Source organism: Oncorhynchus kisutch, linkage group LG26 (genome assembly GCF_002021735.2).
Source record: "Oncorhynchus kisutch isolate 150728-3 linkage group LG26, Okis_V2, whole genome shotgun sequence".
Classification (NCBI taxonomy): Eukaryota; Metazoa; Chordata; class Actinopteri; order Salmoniformes; family Salmonidae; genus Oncorhynchus; species Oncorhynchus kisutch.
The window spans coordinates 19,746,483-19,770,116 of NC_034199.2; the positions used below are offsets into that span (position 1 = coordinate 19,746,483).

A 23,634-nucleotide genomic window follows, 5' to 3' on the forward strand; every position below is an offset into this window, starting at 1 on the left:
GCACAAGGACCTCTACTCCGACAATTAATCCACACATAAAAAGGTCAACCAAATCGTTTCTAGCCATCTCTCCTCCTTCCAGGCTTTTTCTTTTTTGGACTTCCTATTGCCATTGGCAACTTTCATAAATTAGGTGCATTACCACCACCGACCTCGTCACCCACGTGGGTATAACCAATGAGGAGATGGACGTGGGTACCTGCTTCTATAAACCAATGAGATGGGAGAGGCAGGACTTGCAGCATGATCTGCATCAGAAATAGAAAGGCGTTCTATTTTAGCCCTTGGCATCGCAGACGCTTGTTGACGCGCAATGAGGAGTGTGGGTGCAGTAATTGAATAACAAATGTCTAAATTTATTTTGCAACGCAAGCGGTGTGGTCAGCCTGTTTAAGGCTGTAAAGTAACAAAATGTGGAAAAAGTCAAATGGGTCTGAATACTATTCGAATTCACTGAATATTGGCTACTGCCTGAAATTTAGGTGACTCGTTTTATAGTGTTTGCAAGTACTGTCTGCATTTCGTTTCGCTGGCTAACAAGTAATCTAGCTACGTTTAGCAGGTAGATTCCACTCAACGGAAGGTATAGTATACCTATTAAAATGTTTACCCCAATTGATTTTGTTATCAAGCTGCTGTCTCTCTAATATCGTTCGGCGATTACTGATCAACCCGGTTAGCTAGCTAAACAGACCGCTATGCAGCGCATCGCTAACAGAAGGCTCATAATAGCCAATCACACAGGATTGGCCTATGGCAGGAATTTGTTAGGGCGCCAGTCACTCCAGTGAATGTTCCCAAACCAAGGTTTCTAGACTTGGTTTTGACACCAGACAGATTTAAAGATCTGGAACCATGCACACCAACAATGCAGGATAGGTCTGTTTAAAAACGGTTCAGACCGCGTATACATGTTAATAGCGTTATATACATGGATCATAAAAGTCATGTTTTTCATTGACATGACTACAGGTACCTTACTGGATAGTTTAGTATTAAGTGTGAATAAATACATTAACTAATGATATACAAGGATTACGTTTCACGAATGGTTAACAAAATACCTAGTAATGTATTTGCAGTTTATAAGCAGTGTTCTGAAAACTGTTTTGAATTTTAGTCATGGGCACAAAAAAAAAACTGCATTAAAATAGGTAACAAGCACAAGACCCTTCAAAATCAACACAATGTAACGAGGAAATGTTGCATTATAACATCATCATGGAGCCAACACTAAAATTCCATTTAGGAATTCTGAGAATAAAAGTCTGACAGTCACAATTATAACTGGACATATATTTTTTATATCATAAAACACAGTAAACAGACGCTGTGTTCTTACCTGTCGATCATGTATGACATGTCCATGTGTCTGTCCTGCCGGTTAGTCAGCAGAGCACACTCACATATAGGACTTAACAGGCTAATAGGTTGTCTGAGAGGCAGTGTGTGCGTATCTGGTAGAACAAGTGTGCAAGTACATTTGCATGAATAATGTGTGTTTGATAGTGTGAGCGCACCAGTGTGTTCCTGCACAGCAACCACCACTAAAACCTGTATGTGCGTGCAGGGATCAAGCATGCTCTTAACCTCAACCACTGATTTGTGGTGAGATAATCCTAAATGCTTCTGGTATTCAACTCCATAACCAGTGACTTGATCACAACAGGGTTGTGTTCAGTAGGAATGTTGAAACAGAGCACAGGTGTACTACCCGAACTTACCCATTAAGAATGTGCATCTTCATTTTAAATTGCAAAACATTTGGCGAAATTGTGCACTATTGAACACAACACAGCCCTGATATGATAACAGAAGAATTCCATAAATGAGACAAGTGAAACATGGTGTTAACAATGAAATCTCTCAAATGAACTGAAGCCCATCAAATCAACGCCAACTTCGCTGCGCCTCTCCACAGCCACTCCAGGAAATAGTCTGTCCTAGATTTATAACACAAGTCTTAAGACATGCTTGATTTTTCTAATATGGTACTTTTGCATTCAAACTTTATTTAGGTAAAATCATACAATAATTACACAGCTGAGTCTTTTCCCATGCTGTGCATTAGCCTCTAAGCTAGTACAGAAAGCAAAGTCTAAGTCTAAGGAGCTCTGGGTTGTTCTTCCTCAGGGCACTGAGCAAGTGGTGCTTGTAGCCTATTCTTCCTGTGGTAAGGCTAGCAGTTAATGTGCTGCTACTGTGGGTAACACTACTGCAGCTGAGACCTGCTCAATACTCGGAGGAAACAATCCCCAGAGGTGCCATATGCAAATGCAACAATAGAGAATAAACCACATTGTTTTTTAAGATTGTCATGTGCCAGACATACACTGGATTTTTTTATAAATATAAGTCAGGTCAAATTAGAATAAAGTTATTATAAACAATGCATACAATTTGAGAATCCCGAACAGTTCTGCACCGATAGATTTAGGAAAATTAGATTTTGCTCTTTTAACAACTTTAATTCCAAACCTTGGCATGTTTGATTAATTCCATTTCTCTTTTTGAAGGCCAATTTGACTATATAATATTTAGAGATGTTTCAAGGCCTCAGGCCCTGACGTCTGTGGATATTATTATTTTTGACCCGAGTCCAATATGTCTTAAACATTAAAAAGCTCACACTACCCCGAAATATATAATTTTTTTTCACGCATACAGGTGACATTCAACATTCAAGTGCCAGTGTTTTTGTTACCGTCTTTTGGTCAAGTTTCTTGTAACTTTCAAAGAATCACTTTGAGGCTTACAAAAATAAATATCTCTCAGAAATGCTTAATAAATTACACAAAACTAGCAGCAAAAGTAGAATCTAGAAATCTGTGTGCAAATGGCTAAATTCCCAACTGCTAAATCCCCTGGTCCCAAATAAATCCTGTTTAAATGTTGAGAACCCTTCCCCTTTGTAAACAAGCTGCGTTTTTTTCCCACAATCTCCTCACACACAATATTTGGAAGCTTAAGGACATGTATTCAAGACATTTATATAAAACTCTAGATGTGCAATAAAATAACTTTTGTAAAACTTGATGGGCACGACAACAAACAAGGGCCTACACACAACTCAAGTAGCACCTTTCAATCCAAGTTCTCACTGTCAGTGCATCCGCTTTTAAAGTGAATACATTTAAAAAGTTCAAAAGGCACAATACACTTAAGAAACGTAGTGCACTTAGAGATACTCCAATGCCCCATCTCTCATCCTCTCGTTGGCTGCTGCTCTTTGAGGGGAAAAGCCTTGTCTGGCCAGTCAGAACCAGAGCTTCATACACATCTAAAGCTGACTACCTCCCAGAGTTGACAGTACACATGTACCATAAGGAAGGGGACAACAGTCCCCAGTCTTTGGCCACCTTCACAGCAAGGAGCAATGGAAACCAAAGCAATGGCGGTGCACTGATAACCCTTGACCTTCACCCCATAACCCCGGCGACAACTGTCCTGCTGTCCAGTCCCTTTGCTTTCTGACTGGTTAACCCTTAGTGATGGACCTCCTACTGCTTGTCTCGGATAGATGAACCATGCCCCTCCAACACAGCTTGAAAAGAGAAAACGTTTGTAATTAAGTTAAGCCTGCGACTCGGTTCATTTGTCTTATATCTCCTTGACCAAAAAACAAAACACTAGCATGCGTAGAATACCGGCTCGGCGGTCAACGGTAAGACTGTTTAATGTTAACGCTGCACCACACCGTGCCTCCCCGACGCTATCGTCCCCCCCTGCCCCCCCCGACGCTGTGGTCCTTGTGCAGCCATTTTGAACTTCACTTCCAAGATGGCGGGCATTTTTTTTGTTGATACATGTTTATAGAAGAAACATTTCACTCAAAACTGCCAGTTTTACAATACCACGCGCATGCGTCCACTCTTCAAAATGTAAACAAACCAAAAAACACTGCCCAGTTAATGTAGCTAGTGGCAGGTAACTTACTAGCTGCCATAACACTGTCAAGTCAATTCATTGAGTGTTTGTTTGAATTAAACCCTAGTGTGTGTTTGTTAGCATTGATTTTAACGACTTTTCGTGTTAAGAGATCACAACTGGAATGGCTATTGGAAAGACTACCGTATCCTTAGAGGAGCCTATCCAGGATAGAGTGAGCGAAAAAATTAAAAAGTAATCGAACTCTTCGTCCTTTAAAGATTAGAATACAGTTATTGGCCAAACTAGGAGTACGGCCCAGTGAGGTCGGACGCTACAGTGAAGTTAGCTGTTTGAACTCGATAAAAGGCTACATGATGACCCTGCGACAATTTTGAAAGGTTCAAATGGATTCATGACTCGAGCGAGTCACAATGCCCCCAGTGTTTGCCAAGGTTTGATTAAGTACAAGCTTTTTTTTTCTGTTTCTTTTTTCACCCCCAAAATAAAATACAATTTAGAGCTCTTGGCCACATTCATTTGGTGAAATGACAACAGAATTAGTCCTGTCTAAATTCAAAAGGCACAGTACATTAACATACAAATGATCCTCAGGTTATTCTTTTAGGTTCTTATTTTTGTTTATACAAAGAAAAAAAGGATGTGCTGTTTTGAACAATGAAAGTCTGGAGTTGCTATATCAGACAATACATGTCAGCATCCTTACATGCGCACTCTTAATCTTAAGTGTGCAAATCTCTGCTCTTCTCCAGTGGATTGGCATCACACTGGTTATATCTTCGCGTTGCGTCGTTCTCCGTGTGAGAGAAGCGAAGGGGCAGAGAATCGCAATGTGTGTAATGTACTGTGTGTCAGTGAAAACTACACAGGGTTGAGTGAGCGGGGGTATTTTAGTCTGGCGTAGTCAACATGTGGTTTCCGTGAGGGGATCGGTTTGGTTGGCGTGGCAACCGGGTTTCTATGACTAGTTGCCCCACCAGTCTGTTCCACTACCGGAGTGGCTGTAGTTGCCACCGTAGCCTGCATCGTTGCCACCATAGGAGTTCCCGCCTCCAAAGCCACCTGGGAAGGACAGAGGTCGAGGGTCAGTAGATTGTTATGATAGCTGTATGTGAGTTACTGAATTAATCTATATGGATGACCCCTCACACATGATTGAGTCAGGAATTCCAAATCATCATGGATAAAAACTAAGGGACATTTAGAGTGGCTCTTCAAATGGTTCTGAAAAGGGCCTAGCGCTTACCTCCACCAAAGCCGCCACGGCTTCCGCCCCCTCCGTAACCCCCGGTGCGTGGGCCTCCGCGCCCACCACCACCGCCAAAGCCGCCACCACCGGGTGTCTGACGGTAGTCCCTGGCACCAAATCCACCAGAGGAGAACCTAGCGGAGCGAGAGAACAAAAGTTGATACACACAGAACATGTAGCTATTCTCCTTTCTTGAGAAGCTCCTTTCTGATCTAAAACCATTGGTGGGACATTAACATCCCTGAAAAAGTTGTGCGTGCACCTCTTGGAGCGTCCACGTCCTGTGTTGCCCTTGTGCTGGTTCTCATAACCCAGGCTCTCCAGCCAGGACGGCACCTCCTGCTTGGCCTCCACCAGGATGTCCAGCAGGTCTTTAGTGATGTTGCTGTTCTTGTCGTTGAAGAACGACGTGGCCAGACCTACAAAACGCAGACAGCTCTCAATACGCTACACACATATCATGCAGCACAACTCTCCAGGGCATGCGGTGGAATGAGCAACTTCAGTTCTTGAAAGACTTAAGGCTTCTTAAAAAGACAATTCATGCAGTGTGAGATCTTAAGTAATATAATAGTGCAGTTTGACTGTTTATCCTCAGTTATTCTCTTGTTTCTACAACATGTTGCTGAGTCTGTTCGGACTAGCTACCATCCCAGTCGTATCAGATGTAATACACAGAGGCGCATGGCCAACACGAACACAGTTATCCACCGGCACCAGTGTGGTAATGCACTCTCCAACACAACGGGACAATCTACTATTGTGCAGAGCTAAGCACACCATTCTAATTATACAACTAACTATGCAGCAAACAAAAAAAAGCTCACTCTTGTTTTGGTAGCAAAATGTTTTAAAACGTTTTCCTTCGCATGACCTCGAACACAATCTTGGTGTGTTAGAGCTGGGTCAAAATCCTACACACACAAAATGGGTCATGATGGGAAAACCCCCCTCAAACACTAGTCCCACTCACCCAGGTTCCCCACACGGCCTGTACGACCGATACGGTGGACATACTCCTCTATGTCGCTGGGCAGGTCAAAGTTGATGACGTGCTTGACGTTAGAGATGTCCAGACCCCGCGCAGCCACCTGGAGGAGAAGATAGAGGGAAACATGATGCAACCAGCAATGGCGAAAACCTTTCAGGTGGTGATTTTCGTTACGGTTGTAGTAGCTTCAAAACAAATTCCGATACGTTTTGATGCGTGTAGGATAAAAAGGGGGAAATGACATCACTGCCACACAGAAGGGGTGTGTGTGTTGCCGTACCGCGGTGGCCACCAGGATGGGGCAGCGGCCAGAGCGGAACTGGTTCAGCGCCTCTTCTCGGTCTCTCTGGGAGCGATCACCGTGGATACTGGTGCAGGCGTAGCCCTCACGATACAGGAAGTCCTCCAGGGCGTCTGCTCCCTTTTTGGTCTCCACAAACACCAATGTCAGAGACTCCTTACCTAGACAGAGTGAGGAAGAGAGACGTAGCGAGAGCGCGCGAAAGAGATGAAAAGAAAATCAAGCAAACGTTGAGTACTTAGCGCACAGGCTATGAGCAGGATAAAGACTTCAGACAATGAGAGGGGCGATGGGATCAGAAACAAAAAATGGTGCTGCGCTAACAGAGCAGGTGCTGATAGGGTGACCACATGTCCCAGATGGTGCAGGACAGCCCTGCATTATGGCCCTTGTCAGACATTCCAACAAGTCTCTTTTACAGTCACATTGCACTTATTACTATATATATCAAAGATGTGGTACTGGTGATGTTAAACACTTCAATTGTTGAGATCTGATATTCTGACGTAGGTCTACGTCATCTTCAACCAATCATATTTATCACCTTTCGTGATAAATTACAGCTAATCTTTGAGTGGACAGTTTAACTTGTGCTTCTAATGAAGAGCTCACAAAAGGAGGTTGATCGGTGTTGAACCAATTGGTGGGCCAAGGCCTAAATAGCCGTATTATACTGAAAGGTAATTTTGTCAAACTTGTGAGGGTCTCAATTCTCATAACTTGCTTATTCAGCATACAAAGGTATGTGGACACCTGTACATCGAACATCTCATTTAAAAAAATTAACGGGCATAAATATGGAGTTGGTCCCTACTTTGCTGCTATAACAGCCTCCACTCTTCTGGGAAGGCTTTCCACTAGATGTTGGAACATGGCTGCTGGGAATTGCTTCCATTCAGCCACAAGACCATCAGTGAGGTTGGGCGATTAGGCCTGGCTTGCAGTCAGTCGGTCGGTCGTTCCAATTCATCCCAAAGGTGTTCAAATGGGTGGTGGGGTCAGGGCTCTGTGCAGGACAGTCAAGTTTCTCCACACAGATCTTGACAAACCATTATGGCCCATGCTTTGTGCACAGGGGGATTGTCATGCTGAAACAGGAAAAGGCCTAACCCAAACTGGTGCCATTGAGTTGGAAGCACTGAAACATCTAGAATGTCATTGTAGAGTCAAGATTTCCCCTCACTGGAACTAAGGGGCCTAGCCTGAACCATGAAAAACAGGCCCAGACCAATATTCCTCCTCCACCACCTAGCCTTCTCCAGGTATCTGCTAAACCCAGATTTGTTTGTCAGACTGTCAGATGGTGAAGCGTGATTCATCACTCCAGAGAACGTGTTTCCACCGCTCCAAAGTCCAACGGTGGCAAGCCTTATGCCACTCATATTGCATAGTGATCTTAAGCTTGTGTGTGGCTGCTCAGTCATGGAAATCCATTTCATGAAGCTCCCAACGAACAGTTCTTGTGCTAACGTAATCAAACTTTGATTAGTTGAATCAGCTGTTTCTAAAATGTTTAACTTCATATTCATCATGTTTTGTCATAAAAAAAAGATAGAAGTGTTTCCAATGACAACACCTACTCATAATTGGTTCAACACCGATGAGGTCATTGGAAACTCATCATCTATCTTTCCCCCCCACAAAACATAGTTAATTTATATTTTTTCCCCCTTTAACATAGATTGACTAAACCTACTTTTATAGGAGACGTAGCTCCTTTAGACAGTTGACTAACAGAGTGTAGCTCAGTTTACAAAGGCAACAGCCCAACGTGTCCTTAAAATCTCCCACACGTGTGTGTGTGTGTGTGTGTGTAACACCCAGACAGTAACACCAAGCCAAAAACACCAAAGCTGTGCTCCAATTAACATCCTCCTTTGAGGATGGTAAGCGTTACTGCTGGTTCTAATGACAGGGTTGGCAAACCCTGGTCCTGGAGGGCTGTAATTTAGTCTTAGTTTTGGGCTGGAACAAAAGCCTGCACACCACAGCTCCCCAGGCCTCGAGTTGCCCACCCCTGACCTAAGGGTAGGATTCCCCTGGCCCTGAGACTACAACCATTATGTCTGGCCCTAAAGCCCTTTTGAGAAATTATGAAAGGAGAAAGAGGGTTGGGGACCAGGGAAGGGAAAAGGATGGAGTGGGATGTTTGCCAGTTGGGAGGGTCAGACTGGGGGTTATAGTACCATAATAATACTTACCGGGTGTCACTGCAGCCTCCTGAACATCAGGAGCATCACTGGGAATGACTAAATAAAACCAAACCGCCCAGTAGAGTAAACCAAAGGCAGTGTGGAGTAACTTAACAGTTCTTAACAGATATGTAATAACTAGCGCTTTCCCAATCATCCACCCTCCGTTTCACCCAGGGGAGAATGGTGAAGGTTCATCATGTCAACTAGTTTAGGAGACATGTCCATGGGGCAGTTCATTTACTTTGGGCATACAGACTAACAGGTGGTTGGGGGTGGGGGCAAGGGAAAAGGCTATCAAATGTACCCTTTTAGATAAACACTGTAGCAAGTATCATCAATTTGTTTCAATACATCTGTGACTGAACCAATGATTTAGATATACACACACTAGTTGACTGATACGGGGCACAGTGTTGAAGCCACCGTGTCTCCATCTTGGCACTGCCCCACTATTGTAAAAAACATTTTGGAAGCTATAGAAATGCATTTCTTAATCTCTACATTTATGTTTTCCACATTTATTTTATTCCTGACCACCTCAATGCACACTTAAAATTTATATTTTGAGACAAAATATATAAAAACATCTTTAAAGTAAACATTTGACTTTACTAATGTTACTGTGCCCACTACAACACAAAATAATTAAAAACATGTAATTTTGTCCTAGAAACATTAATTGAAATAGTGTAGAATTCCATTAATTCCTATGAAGGACTGCTCCTACTGGGGAGTGCCAATATGGCCGACCGGTGGCTTCAGAGCCTCTCAATGACCAATACATATCATCAGCAATCCAGGGCTAATATACATCATTGGATTGAACGTTATACCTGTGTGAATGATGGAGTTTGGTGTGAGAACGTGAGCATGTGTAAAAGGGTTTGAGGGTTATGGAGTAGAGTTGGTGTCTTTGTTCGTTCACGTGTGCGTTCCTTACCTGTAGCGTTGAGCAGGTCCAGGAGGAAGGATCTCTTGTCACCATCCTCCACCCACACTACTTTCTGGGTGATGTTTTCTGAGGTGGAGCCCACGCGGCCCACGGCCAGGAAGATATAGTCCTCTAGGAAATCACGCGCCAGCATCTAACAGTCAGAAATACACACAGTCAGAAACACGCACCCAGGATTTTACTCTATTTCTCAAGCTTGCGTCACTACTGGTGCATGCTTGTGTACCTGGATCTCCTTGGGGAAGGTAGCACTGAACATCATGGTCTGACGGATGCCTTTAGGGGGCATGGTGTCCTGCTCCACGATGCGTCTGATCTGGGGCTCAAAACCCATGTCCAACATCCTGTCAGCCTCGTCCAGCACCAGGTAGCTGACAGCGATGACAGAAACAGCTCACTTAGCACTTTGGTCACTCACTTATGTTAGTGTTGGACAAAACATTAGCCAACTCTTCAGCACTAGTTAACCAGTACTAATGAGTTAACTAACAAGAGAACTTGTTTGCTTTAGCAAACTCTTTGGTGTTAGCCAATTTGTTAGTGTTAGCGCCTGCCCCACTCACTTGCAGTAGTCGAGGCCAATCTTGCCTCTTTCCATCATATCCACCAGGCGCCCGGGTGTGGCCACCAGAAGGTGGCAGCCTCGCTCCAGGTCTCTGATCTGCTGGCCGATGTCAGCCCCACCGTACACCACACAGGGACGCACACGGGAGCGGTACGCAAACTAAGAGATACACAGGACAGTTCAGAACACTAGTATAGCCATAATTCAGTTTCAACCATCACCCTTTCATTGTCTTTGGAGTATCGTTCTATAACAGATGTTACCGAGATGAACACTTATGTTACATAGAACTTGATGCGCATTCATTTTGACACGATATAAGATTGTACCAGTGATTAAAGATGGAACCAGAAGACATGGCACTGGGCATTTTGCCCCTCCATAACACACACAGTACAGGGAAAGTGTGCATGCCAAGAAAATACATTTTATTTATCTAGTTGCAATCAATCAGCCTGTTGGGAATCAGTAACATTCAGTTCACCATCTTCCTTAGCCGCAACAAGGCTACTCTACTATACTGGTGTCACTACAACACCACTCGTGGTCTGTCCATCGTGTATGGTTTTGTCTGTCTGTGGGTGGAGTTTTAGCCAACACCTTTCTGGACTCTTCGTAGATCTGCAGGGCCAGTTCTCTGGTAGGAGCCAGGACCAGGGAGAGAGGATACTGCTTACGGCGCCCATATTTACCACTGTCCTGTGGAGGGAAGCAACAAGTGTTGGTCAACCTCAACACACCACATAAATAAATAGCACACCTGCAAGGTCAGGAGGGGGCAATTTAATTGCTTTCATAGAAAAGCAGCGTTTCAGATTGATGGAAAAACTCAACGTTGCAGGCTGCTCGTGTATGTGAGTGTACCTGTCCATTCTTGCCAGCCGCTGCAGCGTCTCCAGGCCCCTGTGTGTAGATCTGGCTCAGCACTGGCACCAGGAAGGCTGCAGTCTTACCCGAGCCTGAGGAAAGGAACAGTCATTCATTTACTCAATACAATAATCATTCATTTTTGCTGGTCTGAAAGAAAAACTCCAAACATGTTTTAAATATTTAGCTAAATTTGTAATGCAAGAGAATCAAATTAAAGTCCCTAAACAGGCTCAATTCCATTTTATCCTCTAGCGAATCCTTCCGCTACAGTCTCCCACCTTGAAGTAAAGCTTCTTCATTCATTCTCTTACCAGTCTGAGCACAAGCCATGAGGTCTCTCTTGGACTTGATGACCGGGATAGCGTATTTCTGGACAGGGGTGGGCCGCGTGTAGTGGGTCAGGGCAATGTTGCTCATGATGATCTCACCCATGTCCACATCATGGAACTGAAATACCAAAACACAGGCGCTGTTAGTTTTAACTTTTGTCAACAAGAGTTACTTGAAAGTGTTCCATAGCGTGTTTCCCTTGATCTACAAGACAATTGTTTACTGTAAAGCCAGTGACGTGACTTACACTATCAATGTGTGGCGGGCAGTTGGATCCAGTGGCCTCCACCGGAATGTCGTCGTATTTCTCAAAGTTAATACCTGTGTTGCCGCTTGAGAACAGCTCCCTGGATGAGCAGAAAAAGATTGGGTTAGAGGACATCACATTAGACAACACCTAACATGACTGTTTAAAAAGTTACCCAAAATTGCTGAACACTCCTATTGCACACTCCCAGCTGTAAGAGTGAGTCTAAGATCAATATGGTTGAGTATGCTTATATAAAATGGCACACTTAAAGTTGCAGAACTCCTAGACACACTGGTTTTGGCCAATGTAACAGTTGAGAGGAGAAGAGTGTGACTCACGCTTCCAAGCGTTCATTGGCGGGGCTGGGTTTGGACCAGTCCTCATCGTCCCTGGAGTCTTCCTGCCAGCGGTTGTTGCCTCCACCGCCATAACCTCCACGCTGATAACTACAACAGACACACTGCTCAACACACTTCACAATCATCAGCTGTCTGAACACACACCTACTTGTATAGCAAAATACATTCCGCTGACTGGTACGTACCCTCTGCCCCCTGATGATCCACGGTCGTTGTAGAAAGAAGACTTTCCCCTCCCGCCAAAGCTGTTATAGGCCGCGTCTTGTCTGGGAGTACCTCCCCAGCCTCCACCATCCTGTCCAGCACTAAACCCTAGCGAGAGAGAGTGGATAGCTTAGTGAGTACCACCATTCAAATATTGCTTGGGAAGCAAACAGCCATTTTGGTAAATGGATTTGATCGAATGATTGGAGTATAGGATAGACTGAATCTGCAGGGGCGGTTTTTTTCTGTATCTTTCAAGTATTGTCTGCGTATTTTATCAATAAAACATATAGCTATACGTGTCTTAAGTAAAGGAGTCTTATTTGTATTAAGTATTTTATTCTTACATTATTTCAATTACTGGTGACTCAAGGAAATTCTGCCTCTGCAGATAGTCTATTAGTAGTCATTACCGAGTAAAAATGGGTCTATATGCACAGTAGGACCTTGAGGACCAGATCTAGAGCATAATACAATATCTACTACTTGCATTAGTCTAATAGTATTGGTTATTACTGCGGAATAGATAAATACAATTTGGCACAGTAGGTTTCCCCACCTGCGATGTGCATTGGCTGATTAAACGAGGCACCACCCATGCCGTTACCGCGGTAGCTGCCACGCCCACCTCTGTCATTTCGGGGAGGCCCGCCGCGTCCCCCGAAGCCCGTATTGCGGTTGTCATGGTAACCATTGGCAAAGCCGTTGCTGCGTCCGCTGTCCCATCCTCCTGGAGAGTCTTCATGGACAGGGTGAGGGGAATGAAAGGAAGAGGGGGATGATGAGACGGAGGTAGAGAAAGTGTACTATGGGGCTGTCATGTTCAGAGACTACGAAGGGGATAGATTGGACTCCCAAGCCCACAGACAAAGGAAAATACTCACATCACTATTAAAATATCAGTTCCCATCACCCTCCTTTCAAGTGGGATTTGGCAAAGCTAGTGACTATTGATCAAAGGACTTCTAAAACTATATTTTAGAGATTCAACCTTGTAAAAAGGGAGGCCAACTGACTGAACTTGGCAGTATGAGTTCACAACAGAACATCTCTGCAGAAAACCTATACTTCCAAAGAATCCTACAATACAAGATCAGACCATTATGAGTGCAGGCTAGGCAGCAGGCTGGTCAGGGGACCGTTTAGGGCTTCACCACTGCCAGACGTGACAAACAGCCCCAACCCATAGGGTTTTTCTTTCACTTCAAGGTGGTAAAGCTTCAGATAAAAGGTAGCCTAAATATGTAGTAAGCAGCAGCTTCCACATCCACTGGTGGGTCCTCAGCGGCTCCTTCAACACCAGATTTCTCACACACAGGGCAAACCTAATGTGGTGAATACACACACCAGCTGAGGCTTCAGACCAGGCCTAGTGCTGTGCACAAACACACACTGTTCATATCCCTGGGCAATATGCAAACAGCGCTAGCCAGTAGCCACATTCTGTAGGATCAAAGACTACCATTCAGAGGCATTGCTAAGAAACTGAGTCAGCTAGTTTCATGTTGGACAAGGGGTCCAGAAATACTTGTTCATTTAGCCTAGTCCTCTATTGATGCAAACTGTGCATTAACAGTTTGGACGCAATAACGTGTAATTCATATTGGTGCAGGCTGAATGAGCTAGATTAATAAAAGACAATTCTGTCTAAATTACTTGAGTTGAAGACTCCAACAGTAAGCAATATACTATATGAATGTATAGAGTGGCTTAGCAAATGTTCAATCAGACAGTAAAATTAGCAGGTCTGCTTACTCTTTATGGAGGGACTATTTCTGGACAGTAGAGTTAACACAGATTAAGGTGGAAGGATAGAGGAATCACATAACCAATCAGGATTCAGATCAGTCACCCCCTACAGCAGCACACTGCAAGCTCTGACATCAATACGCATGGCACAATGCTAAAGACAAGCGAAGCCCTTACATCTAAGCCACACAATTTCAGACCCCAACAAGTTACACAAGGTTTTCCTTGGTAAATTACAGTGCCTATTGGAATGATTCCAAGTAAAGGCTAATAGCTATTTAAGCTCATCAAATGTGCAACATTTCCTTCATACGGGAGTCCCTGCTTTGATTCCATTCAATTTGCATACTCCTAGAATGACCAGAAGGTAGTAAATACTACCAAAGGTTTGTTTTGATACAGCTGTATTCCTACTGCAGATACACAACATAAGGATGTTAACATTGAGCATACTGCAGCTCCCATTGGCATTAGTAATACAGCCATTCTAGCGACGCAATCTCACTAAAAATATCAATTTTAAACAACCATGCAACAGAGGCAAGCTACTGCATACTAGAACACACAGCTTTGATACCAGTCCATGGCTGCATATTCTCAAGTGATACCCTATTCCCGGTAGTGGGAATTGGGTGTGGTGTTCTCTTAGGGGAATAGCCTACATGGCATGCAGGTATACAGGCATACCATTTCTGTCTGACCAGACCCCATTGTTAAAGTGGTAAAAGTCTAGCTCTTGAGAGGCCAGTCTTGGGTAACCTAAGCAAAGGTACAGGGGAAGGAGGCTATAAAAACAGATTCTCCTTCCATAAGTTGGCTGATGCAAGAGTAGTTTGCCATGACACTAATAGTTACCGGCCATACAGTTATCCCATCCAGGTGTATAGTTATTTGTGTGTCTTTGGTGGCATTGAGGGTACTGTTTAAATGAAACTTTCAGGGACACTACATATTGTAAAGGCTTACAATATGGAAAATACTGTGGGTTAGAACATGTGCAAGATGGCACACACACAAAACAAGTTCTAAATACGGATAGCTCATCATTGAAAGCAGCTATAATAAGATGTTAAAATTAGATGTGCTGCAATGTCAGCAAAAGAATTTCAAAAATCTAATGCATTGGCCTAGATGGAGCTATCATATCCTGTTCCCTCACATATAATTTGTAAGCAGCATCTGAGCAAAACCAGCAGAAAAAAAAGCAAATCAGTTTCAGGTTTGAAGCTGGGTGTCGCATTGTTTTTCAAAAAAGTCTAATCCCCTTCACATTGGGTTCCATAGACAGATTCAGTTTACGTTGGTGCACCTGGAACAACCCACATTGGTGTTTCTGGTATGTAAAAGGCCATTTCATGCAACTACAAATGCAGGGTGCCCTCAGCACAAAGGAGACGGAAGGCACTTACAGAAGTTCACTGGAGGTGGCACTGAATAACCGTACTGTCTACCAGAGGAATAAGCATTTTCTGTTGTGGGATAAAAATAAAAAACAATGTCACAAAAGTGTGAGATGAAGCTAACCCAAAAAACAAACGCTTTACCATGAATAATGAGATGTTCATTGGGATATACTCTGGCATTTAATATGTGTACAACTTCTCAGAGGCAAGTCAGTGCTAGCCTAGTTAGCATGAGAATGTTTTCTTAGGACACCGGCTTGTCTTTCCCTTAAGAATATTGTGATCTGTTGGACCCAGTGGCAGCGAGCAGTAAACACAACTGGTAACTTTCCAAATCTAACAATCATGCAGATTATTCAGAAATGGCAGAGAGAATGTTGATGATTTCTCTTGTGCATTAACTGGAAGTATTTTTGTTGGGCCAGGTCTAGAAAAAAAAGTTGCCACGATTGAAACAATATCCTCTGCTATTTTTGGTGTATGCATCTCAAGGGTTTCCAGACTTTTGACACATGCCCCAAAAATAATCCCGGCCCCACCATGTTAAAAAAGTGATGTAATGGCCTCCCGGGTGGTGCAGTGGTCTAGGGCACTGCATCGCAGTGCTAGCTGTGACACCAGAGACTCTGAGTTTGAGTTCGAGCCCAGGCTCTGCCGCAGCCGGCCGCGACCGGGAGGCCCATGGGGCGGCGCACAATTGGCCTAGCATCGTCCGGGTTAGGCCGGCAGGGATAACCTTGTCTCATCGCGCACTAGCAACTCCTGTGGCGGGCCGGGCACAGTGTAGCTTGATTGGGTTGTTTCGGAGGACGCACGGCTCTCGACCTTCGCCTCTCCCGAGTCCGTACGGGAGTTGTAGCGATGACAAAAGACAGTAACTACTAACAATTTGATACCACAAAATTGGGGAGAAATTTATGAAAAAAAGTGATGAAGTAAACAACCAATGTTAACTTTTCTCTTTGAGCTATGGCAGTAAAATTGATTGACTGATTTGTAATAATATTTAAAATCAGGTGTTATGGTTTGAAATTCATCAGAAATGTATTGGGAAGTTGAGGAAAACAGGCAATTGTGTATGATCTTCTGTGTAGAAGAGATCATAGATGTTTTTTCCACCAGTCTGGTTTACAGCCTGCTCCTGCCCAGTCTGTTTTAAGACCTTCTGAGGGAAACAGAAGACAGTGTTCCTGAGAGCCTCATCTTTCAGTCATGGGGTCACAATATTTTGTAGTTTAAACCGTTAGATCCAAATTTCTAGGAAGAAAAGAGACATCGCTCATTTTATTACAACCGCTTTTAGCAGCTAAAAGCTGTATGAACCAAGCGCACGCAGTGAGCAATACGGACCCCATTCCAGTGTTTTGTCACCCCTGGATGGTCGGTGGCAGCTTTCCACGACGATCAATAGGACCTCAGGCGGTACGTTTCCTTATTTGTTAGGAACGCTATTACGTTTATCGAGAGCTGTAGAAGCATTGGCTTGCGGTAAACTCCTTACGCAGGTAGAAGGGCGACCTTTGTACATTAAGTATTCCATGTCATGTGAACATAATTTTATTATTTCCACGCCTGTGAGCCAAGAGTTGTTAGTCAAGAAAGACAAATCAGGTTGTACGTCATTGTAGGGCTGGGCAATATGGCTTAAGCCTATACATTTTTTAATTTTTATTATTGGTGATTCACAACACGCATCTAGATTTTTTGTTGTTCTCCAAATAGGCGTGCGTTGTTGTACAATTAAAAGTAAAATACACTACATTTGACAGTCCACAATAATCAAATTAGAGGCTTGTGAAATTATACCATGGCTAAATAGATGAATAAGCCTTACACAACCACAAAACCCACTAAGACTTTATTTTAGCAAAAAAAGTTACATCTGCTTTTCTGATGGACAGCGTATTGAAAATGCAGATTTCGGAATTCTAACGCAACCCCTGGGTTTATTTTCTTTCCAAAACTTCTACACTGGGGAAGTGTATTTAACAAAATGTAATTATTTAGTCTAAAACGGTGGGGAGGGGGGGGGGGCTAAGGTGACATATGGAATTGTTTTACGACAGCTAAATGACCCATAGTCATACTATTTGATTATTAATGTTAAGGCCCCTTTGGCTATCCAAAAAATATATTGATTTTGGCCTCTATTACTAAAACCCATAGAAAACACACTCATAAAAGGACACAGAAACTTAATCACAAGATACAAGGTTGACGCGCGTCTTAAATCTAGGAGATATGTTTTTAAAAACTCAAAACGTTTTTTTTTAAACACACATTTACCCCCTTTTTTGGTGTCACAAAACTACCTGTATTATTCAATTATAATTTTAAAAAAGTGGTACCGGTTATCTTCAGACAAGTCAGGTGACCCTTGTGAGGGTCCTTGAGCAAAATGGAGAACATTTGTGAGAATTCCCTTTCCATAACGTGGTCCCTTTAGTTTGTAGCCCAAACGGTTCAGAGACTTGTGGGGGTCGTAGAGCAAAACACCATCGTGTTAGTGAGTCTCCCCTTTTCATAGAGGGGGTATAAATTTGACGTTAGAAAAAGATTTTCAGGATGTCTCATGGTCTGACAAACACAGCTGGAGCTCTGCCACCTTTCACCACAGATGAGAAAGTGCAATACTGGAGGATGCTGATACCTCTAGCTTTAACTGACTGATTTTGATGGGGATTTTTTTTAAATGTAACTTAGATTGATGCAACAATGCTTCAATTAACTTGGGGATTAACTGACAAATGCATGGATTTCTGGTCGAAGTTGTAATTTCAACCTGTCCCGAACCCATTAAAACACTGGCCAAAACTTATTGCACACCTTCATTAATGACAAGTCCTTTGTTATCCAACGGCATTGAATATTTAAATGGAGAACATGGGAGTTTTTCGGGGGGGTGCAAGCCTGAAACAAGCAGGCAGGTAGGCCTATAGAATTGGGAACAGGTAACAATCGGCAGAAGACCTCGCTCAGAGCGAGTCTGTACCCTGGTAATACAAGTCGGGGCTGATGTCTTGTATGTGATTTATTGGGTGTCAAAGATAACGCTTACCGTTTTTGGAAACTTCTTTGTTCCTCAAGTGAGGTGGAATGTAACGCCCTAGGAAGTGGAAAATGGTAGGACAATCAGTTTTCACATTGAGAAACAAATAGTACGGTAAAGCCATCAATGAAGATCGCCACAATGAGCTACACTGAATGCAAATTATTGGCTGTTAATACTTACTGCCTGTGCCTCCTCCCTGTCCGTCAGAGTTCAAGTCTAGGCCAGCAAGCTGAAAACAAAAATACTGTTGGAGTGCATCAAGTGATTTTACCACAAGCATGGTCAAATACAACCACGGGTGAATTAATGCTTCCAAATCTGATGGCGCAAAGTGCCAAAAGTCTGATCCTAGCACTAATTGGACAGGTTCAAGTTTAGTATGAAGGATAGCCTGTACAGTGCATTAAGAAAGTGTTCAGACCCCTTACCAGGTTCCACATTGTTACGTTACAGCCTTATTCTAAAATTTATTCAATTGTCCCCCCCCCCAATCTACACACAATACCCCATAATGACAAAGTGAAAACAGAAAAAAACAGAAATAATACATTTACTTAAGTATGCAGACCCTTTACTCAGAGCTTTGTTGAAGCACCAATGGCAGCCTTGAGTCTTCTTGGCACCCCTGTATTTGGGGAGTTCCTCACATTCTTCTCTGCAGATCCTCTCAACCTCTGTCGGGTTTTATGGGGAATGTCGCTGCACAGCTATGTTCGGGTCTCTCCAGAGATGTTGGATCTGGTTCAAGTCCAGGCTCTGGCCGGGCCAAGGACATTCAGGAGACTTGTCACGAAGCCATTCTTACATTGTTTAGGCTGTGTGCTAAGGGTTGTTGTCCTGTTGGAAGGGAAACCGTCACCCCAGTCTGAGGTCCGAGCACTCTGGAAGAGGTTGTCATCAAGGCTCTCACTGTACTTTGCTCTGTTCATCTTTCCCGACTAGTCTCCCAGTCCCTGCCGTTGAAAAACATCCCAACAACATGATACTGCCACCCCGCTTCAAACTTCTTCCATTATAAGAATGACGGAGGCTACTGTGTTCTTGGGGACCTTCAACGCCGCAGACATTTTTTTGGTACCCTTCCCCAGATCTGTGCCTCGACACAATCCTGTCTCGGAGCTCTACAGACAATGCCTTAAACTTCATGGCTTAGTATTTGCTCTGACATCCACTGTCAACTGTGGGACCTTAAATACAGGTGTGCACCTTTCCAAATCAGGTCCAATCAATTGAATTTACCACCGGTGGACTCCAAGTTGTAGAGACATCAAGGATGATAAATGGAAACAGGGTGCACCGTTGCTCAATTTCAAGTCTCATAGCAAAGAGTCTAAATACTTATGTAAATCAGTATACGTATGTAAATCTATATTTTATGAATTTGCAAGTGTCTACAAACCTTTCCTTGCTTTGTCATTAGGGGGTATTGAATCCATTTTAGAGAAGTCTAAAATAAAATGTGGAAAAACTGAAGGGGTCTGAATACTTTCCAAATGCACAGTATACTAAGTCAGTGAATCAAATGTTTACATTACTGAAGTGATTCTGTGTGTGGGGAAATATGCTTTTATGACACTCCGGTTAAAATACCCAAACCAACTATATTAATTTGGGGACAGGTCGAAACACACATGAAACATGCATTGGACATTTACCTAGCTTGCTGTTGCTAGCTAATTTGTCCTTGGATATAAACATTTACGGATCAAGCATAAATTGGCCTTTAGTCTAGGCCGCCGCAAAGGATTAGTTCACCGAGATGGGCACATATATGCATACATACTGGTTACTGCTCGACTAAAACAACCTTGGTCGACCAAACAATTGACTAATTGAGGTCAGCCCTATTCCCCGTTCATCTTTCTTCTGTTGATTTGATCAGCAGTTGGCAACCAACTGAGACGCATTACCAGTTCTATTTTAGCGCTTAGCTACACAGACGCACGAAATGCTACAGGTTTGGTCAGCCTGTTAAATGCTGACCAGACCACCCAAGTTGCTTGTGCTGCAAAATAAATGTACACAAACACATTAGTCAATCATTTCACCTGAACTGCTTGCCAAGCGCTAAAACAGAAATTGATTCTATTTTAGATGCTTTAGGCGCTGTGGCACATTTCCCCATTAGTTTTTAAGAGCATAACGTGGGTGATTGAAAGATGAACTTGGTACACACTCCAGTCGGTGGCGGTAATGCACCTTAAAGTTTGCGTCCAATCGCCATATAAAATCCACAGAAAAACAAACTAGGTTTCCCCTTTATATGCATGGTTAAATTGTCAGAGTAGAGAACACACGGTTTTGTATGAACCAACACTGGTCAAGATTCTACAAAGATCCAGCTAAAATAACAACCCAATGTTTTCCCACAGCAAATTAGCTAGCAACAGCACACTAGCTAAATTTCTATCATGGTTTCATGTGCATTTTGACCTGTCCCCAAAGTAATATAGTTGGTTCAGGTATTTTAATCTGCTTGCCATGATCGTGTCTCGTGGGGATAGACACATGCACTGAACAGGTCATTGCACTTTGGTACACCAGAAGTACATTAAGTTGCAGAGGCAGCGCATATGTTGGATTTATCCAATTTTCACCTTCTTTACGTTTCTGTCAAGCCCTTCATGCATAAGGTTTGATGCATACATTAGATAAATCCAGCATATGCACCAAATAGAACGCACTACAACATAGTGCTGCAAGGCAAACAATGCATTCCATTAGAATTTCATGTACTTCTGGTGTAACAAAATGTAGTGACATTAAAAGGTGTGATCAAGGCTTCACCACCATAGTGAATCACGTGCAAAATATCCAAGACTAACGCTTCCAACACACCGACAATGGTGGCATTTTGGTACACCAGAATTATATTCATTTCCGATGAAACGCTGCGTTTGCCTTGCAGCATTGCAGCGGCAGTTGCAGTGCACAAGTTGGATTTATCGACCGTATGCGTCAAACTGTATGAGTAAGTGGCTTGACAGAAGCGGCAGCAGCATAAAGTGAATGTTTAACTTTTGCTGCATACAAATCCAGATGATGCTGTCGGTGTGATCGAAGCGTTGTTCTGCTGACTAACGTTATATCCAAACACGATTATACCGGCGAAGTAACCTTATATAGACCAATATCCACATAACATTTATTAAAAGCAAGTTAACTAACTATGTTTTACATAACTAAAACCCGACATTAACTCACTAGCTAGTCAATGGTAGATTGGCTTTGTAAACGCAGTCTGGAGTAGGTTACTTTATTCACCTACAGTACTGGCGATTGTTATTTCCTGCGCCACGTTTCAAGACTCAGCAGTTACTTTTACCGGCCGGTAAAATTTCATCAATCCAAACAGCTAAGTTAGCTAGCTAACGTAAACTAGCACGCTAAATGTATCTGAATATCAAATGTCAGCTAGGTAGTTATCTATGTTGCTAACAAGTATTGGTTCTGTAGCTAGATAGCCAACATTAACCAAGGCCTAAGCACGCCTGGTTAAGATTGACGTGAGATCAACTACGCAATCGATACCGACCTGTTACGTGTAGCCAACTAGCCTGGCTAATTACATATTAAACACTAAAATATGTATTTTCGACTGTCAGCTAGCTAACAACATTAATATACAGTTATTGATAGCAAGTGTTCACTATATGTAATCGTTGAAACAAATAATTTTCTAACTACCCAAGTCTTATCAAAACTGAATATTGCTAGGCAGCATCCGCCATCACCACAGTTAATGTCACCGGCGACACACCAACCACCATTTTACCAGCCACATCCACGCAGTTAGCTGGCTAACATTAACTTGGCTACGAACCGCTTTAGCTTGGTAGCTTAGCATACGCTTCGCTAGCTGACGGAACGTTATTTTAGCTGTCCTAACTCCATATTTCCTAAGTTATAATTGTATTAAATAAATTAAGTAAAACACTCACCTGCTGATCTAGACCGTGTTGATTATCGACGACCACATGACTCATAACTAAAGAGAATAGAGAGGGTTATTTGTCAAGGGAAAGTATTTTCTTTGTTAGCACACTAGCTAGTTTCTTTGAAGATCACAAAATTCTTCCTAGATTCCAGTCCGTAATATGTTGCTAACTTTATGTCCTTTCAGTCAATAAAACAAGTGTATTGTGTAAATAAATGTTCCTTTCTGTCAGTTTTTACGTGGTTGCAAATTAAAGTATCCACTCGAGCTGTAACCGTAACCTTCCACTGGCTTCTCCGTGGTGGAATGAAGCTAAGTTACGCGCACAGGTACCGCGAGATAACACTATTTTAGAACAGACATCGCGATGTTCCAAATTTTGTACATTCCCGCGCGGAAATATTAATATGCATTCTTTTTGCTCAGGTGAAGTGCGTATGATAGTAAAGTAAATAATATTGCTAATAGCAAGCATATTAAATCGTAGTAAACATATATTATGATAGGACATAAGAAAAGGAGACAAGGTGAAGGAAAAGAAGCAAAACCTTGTGCCGCGGCACTTTGGGTATTGCTTAATTGTCTGAAATGGCCTCTTCTCCTTATATCAATCATCTGCAATTCAACACTGTAAGTGTTGGACAGGTTAAGCACACCATACTAAGTAGGTTCCACTAGGCAAAGCGTCAATACAGGACTAAGATCGAATCGAACTTCACCGGCTCCGACGCTCCTCAAATGTGGCAGGGCTTGCAAACTGTTACAGACTACAAAGGGAAGCACAGCCGAGAGCTGGAGCCTACCAGATGAGCGAAAATACTTCTGTGCTAGCTTCGAGGCAAGTAACACTGAAACATTCATGAGAGAATCAGCTGTTCCAGACAACTGTGTGATCACTAAGACCTTTATTTTATTTATTTAACTAGGCACATAATGACAGCCTACTCCGGGCAAACCTGGATGACGCTGGCCAAATTGTGCACCGCCCTATGGGACTCCCAATCACAGCTGGATGTGATACAGCCTGGATGCGAAACCAGGTACTATAGTGATGCCTTTTGCACTGAGATGTAGTGCCTTAGACCGCTGCGCCACTCGGGAGCTCAGGTCAACATTCAGGACGTGTACTCCGAGCATGCGCTGACCAACTGGCAAGTGTTTTTTTCAACCTTTCCCTGTCTCAGTCTGTAATACCAACATGTTTCAAGCAGACCACCATAGTCCCTGTGCCTGAGATCACTAAGGTAACCTGCCGAAATCACCACACACATACCCTCATATGCTGGCCCTCGCTTCATATTCGTCGCCAAACCCACTTGCTCCAGGTCATCTATAAGTC

General features: G+C 43.1%; 1 protein-coding gene across 10 annotated transcripts; it reads right to left on the reverse strand.

Annotated features, from left to right (window-relative positions):
• Nucleotides 1-1,974: 1,974 nt before the first annotated feature.
• LOC109870724 (DEAD-box helicase 3 X-linked) lies at nt 1,975-22,623 on the reverse strand. Of its 10 annotated transcripts, none has more exons than XM_020461344.2 (20): nt 22,300-22,623; nt 18,539-18,587; nt 18,365-18,412; nt 15,313-15,372; nt 12,714-12,893; nt 12,136-12,262; nt 11,930-12,037; nt 11,589-11,688; nt 11,323-11,458; nt 11,006-11,100; nt 10,742-10,840; nt 10,140-10,300; nt 9,803-9,947; nt 9,565-9,709; nt 8,631-8,678; nt 6,409-6,590; nt 6,111-6,228; nt 5,400-5,556; nt 5,135-5,271; nt 1,975-4,950 (listed from the first exon to the last, which is right to left on the reverse strand). In XM_020461344.2, the coding sequence occupies exons 1-20, from the start codon at nt 22,342-22,344 to the stop codon at nt 4,853-4,855; spliced, it is 2,238 nt and encodes a 745-aa protein (XP_020316933.1). In that variant the 5' UTR covers nt 22,345-22,623; the 3' UTR covers nt 1,975-4,852. The 10 variants fall into 10 exon arrangements, with proteins under 10 accessions (XP_020316933.1, XP_020316937.1, XP_031661625.1 ...); XM_020461348.2 differs by having other exon boundaries at nt 12,783-12,893; nt 22,300-22,622; XM_031805765.1 differs by lacking the exon at nt 15,313-15,372 and having other exon boundaries at nt 12,783-12,893; nt 22,300-22,622.
• Nucleotides 22,624-23,634: the final 1,011 nt, after the last annotated feature.

Excerpts from the sequence above, each read along its gene's own strand:
- LOC109870724 (XM_020461344.2), bottom strand. The coding sequence starts at position 22,344 with ATGAGTCATGTGGTCGTCGATAATCAACACGGTCTAGATCAGCAG. Across the intron at positions 12,263-12,713 it reads TCAGCCAATGCACATCGCAG|GGTTTAGTGCTGGACAGGAT; the intron begins GTGGGGAAACCT and ends CTCTCTCGCTAG. Across the intron at positions 6,229-6,408 it reads CCATCCTGGTGGCCACCGCG|GTGGCTGCGCGGGGTCTGGA; the intron begins GTACGGCAACAC and ends CTTCTCCTCCAG.